The 2,903-nt window shown below is 46.6% G+C and overlaps 1 protein-coding gene across 1 annotated transcript in view; it reads right to left on the bottom strand.

Annotated features, from left to right (window-relative positions):
• Positions 1 to 255: 255 nt before the first annotated feature.
• Positions 256 to 2,903, bottom strand: part of SLC45A4 (solute carrier family 45 member 4) — a 54,824-nt gene continuing 52,176 nt past the window's right edge. The window contains exon 8 of the mRNA XM_008073162.1: positions 256 to 877. Coding sequence (XP_008071353.1) covers positions 515 to 877 — 363 coding nt within the window. The 3' untranslated portion in view covers positions 256 to 514. The remainder of the gene's footprint in view (positions 878 to 2,903) is intronic.

Raw genomic sequence — 2,903 nt, 5'->3', positions numbered from 1 at the left:
TGTAGGCGTCCACGGAGGAAAAAACTGGGTAAAAACATTTAAGTCATTGACTGTTATCTGAAGTATCAGAGCAGAGGATGTCAGGGTTTTTTTTTTTTTGTTTTCAACTACAATTTTAGAAATGCAAAATCTTATTTTTTCTAAATTGCTTATTGTCTATATTGTAAATGTTTTATAATTTAAAAACATGCAGAATAGTATACCTGCAGAATTAAAGACAGTTGAAATTAAAAGATCGTTTCAATTAAAAAAAGATTTCAAATAATTTTTTTTAATTGTTGAAAAAGGAATTAGTGTGGTATTTTTGCCTAGTAGCTCAAACCTACCCTACAACTACTAACTTCTGACTACATCTTGTGAAGGACTCTGGATGGTGCTGCCATGTTGGCCACGGCAACCATATGGCCCAGCAACGCGGCTCCATCGGCCTGCCCGCCCACCGGTCCCTCCGCCAGCCCTGCAGCCCGGCCCACTGCCCGCCGGCCGGTGGAATGCGTGTGAATGGGAGTGCGGCTCAGACCATGGACTCCGTCTCCACCGGCCCCTGGAGGCCCTCCTTGCGTGTGAGCTTCAGCACAGTGGGCTTCTCGCTGCCACCAGCCCCGCCTTCGCCGGCTGGCTGGGAAGACAGGCCTTTCTGCTCCTCCTTGGCCTCCTCTGACATGTCGGGATAGATCACCAGGAACGTGGCTGTCAGGAAGCCCAGGAAAGAGCCCACGGAGGCCACCATTGGGATAACACGGACAATTCCCACGGCGTTGACCACGCCCCCGAGGGCTGATGCTACCAGGATCTGGGAGATGTAGACCTGGCACGAGAGGATGGCGCAGTCTATGCCAAACCCCCGCTTGGAGTTCCCCGGGCTGTGGTGAACGTACTGCAAGAGAACAGAACACGAGACCGTGAGCGGCCTGGAGAGGGCCACTGCCACCCGCGCCTCAGTGGTGTGAACATTAGCACACAAGCTGGAAGCACAAGACTTGCTTTCCTTCCACTGGGCTTCTTGGCAATCACTCCTGCCTGGGTCTCCCAGTCCCCAGTCACTGCCCAGCACCATGCAGGCAAAAGAGGCAGAACATTCCAACTCACAGGAGAGGACAGGAGTGGAAGCAACGTCATCAACTCAGGACATGGGCCCCCGGAGCCTGGCTTCCAGCCCCAAGGAGAGGTGGCAGCCGGGGTGACTCCCCTCCCCCGGTGGTCTTCAGCAGGGGTGGGAGGGCAGGGGCACTGTGAGACCATGTGGATGCAGGTGACCACGGGTGACACAGCAGTTGGGCCCATGGAAATAGAGAGTAGCTTTGCTTGTGTTTGTTGAACAAAATAAAAAAGAAAGCTGGTATATCTACACTATTATTATTAGACATAGGACTTATCAGACAACATCTCCACAGGACGTTATTCTAGAAACGATTTTAAAAAGGTCAGTCAGCCGGGCATGGTGGCTCCTGCATGTAATCCCAGCACTTTGAGAGGCTAAAGCAAGAGGATTGCCTGAACCCATGGGTTTAAGACCAGCTTAGGCAACATAATTCATCAAAGAATTAGCTGGGCGTGGTGGCACACGCCTGTAGTTCCAGCTACTTGGAAGGCTGAGGCAGAAGGATCTCCTGAGCCCAGCAGGTCCAGGCTGTGGCGGCTGTGAGAATGCCACTGCCCTCCAGCCTGGGTGACAGAATTGAGACTCCAACTCAAAAAACAAAAAGTCAGGCCACTAAAGATTAAGAACACCAAAGTTCTTCAAAAGCAAATAAAATTGACGAACCATCAGATAACCAAGTCAAGAATGGACAAGACAACATTACTACAGATTTTCTTATATTAGATCATAAGAGAATATTGTGAACAATTTAATGCCAATAAATTTGAAAGTGCAGATGAAATGGACAAAGTCCCCCCCAAAACACAAAGCATCCCACTTCATAGTGAGAAAAGTTAAATATTTCCCTCTTGAGTTCAAATGGGCAGACTATCACTACTTCTATAAGTATTGAGGGTTCCAGCCATTGCAAAAAAAAGACAAGGAAAATAAAATGTATCAAGGATTAGGAAGGAAGAAATGAGACTCTCATGATATAGATAATGTGGTTGTATATACAGACAGTCCAGAAAAATCCACAGATACGCTGGAGAGTTAATAGCAGAGTATCATATTGATGGCTATTATAATGCTAGTAACTCTCCCTGAATTGACCTGTACCATTTGTATTCAATTTTAAATGCCTAGAGGCTGAGTCTAACATTTAGATGAAAAATAAGTGGTCAAGAATGAACAGCCAAGACAATCTTATAGACCAAAGTTGGAGGACTTCTGCTACCAGGCATGGGACTTACTAAAAAACTGCTTGAATTAAGACAGTGTAACATTTGTACAAGAATAGACAGACCAATGAGAAAGAACACAGAGCAGAAATGGTTGTCTCTACCAGTGTGTTCTCCCTTCCCAAAAGCTACTAAGCTGCTCACTTAGGACACGCTGGACTTCAATAAAAAGTTTATTTGACAACAAAGCTGTTACTTAGATTTTCATTATTATTGTACTTGGTATGCATCTAGTCAGCAATTTATTTCAGTTAAGAGATCAGAAGAATAAACATGGTTTAGGTTTGGGAAGAAAAAGACATGGCCTTTTTTTTTCTGAGTTGGAGTCTCACTCTGTTGCCTAGTGCATGGGCAGGATCAGAGCCTGGACTCATGTGATCCTTCTGCCTCAGCCTCCCGAGTAGCTGGGATTACAGGTGCACACCACCATGCCCAGCTAATTCTTAATACTTTGTAGAGATGAGGTCTTGCTGTGTTGCCCAGGCTGTTCTCAAACTCCTGGGCTCAGACAATCCTCCTCCCTTGGCCTCCAAAAGTGCTGGCATTACAGGCGTGAGCCACCGTGCCCAGTTCCACCTTTT

The sequence above is a fragment of the Carlito syrichta genome, unplaced genomic scaffold, assembly GCF_000164805.1.
Source record: "Carlito syrichta isolate Samal-C Ts95f unplaced genomic scaffold, Tarsius_syrichta-2.0.1 Scaffold315705, whole genome shotgun sequence".
Taxonomy (NCBI): Eukaryota; Metazoa; Chordata; class Mammalia; order Primates; family Tarsiidae; genus Carlito; species Carlito syrichta.
Note: the sequence above shows the minus strand (reverse complement) of the source record. Positions and strands in the feature narration are given on the sequence as shown.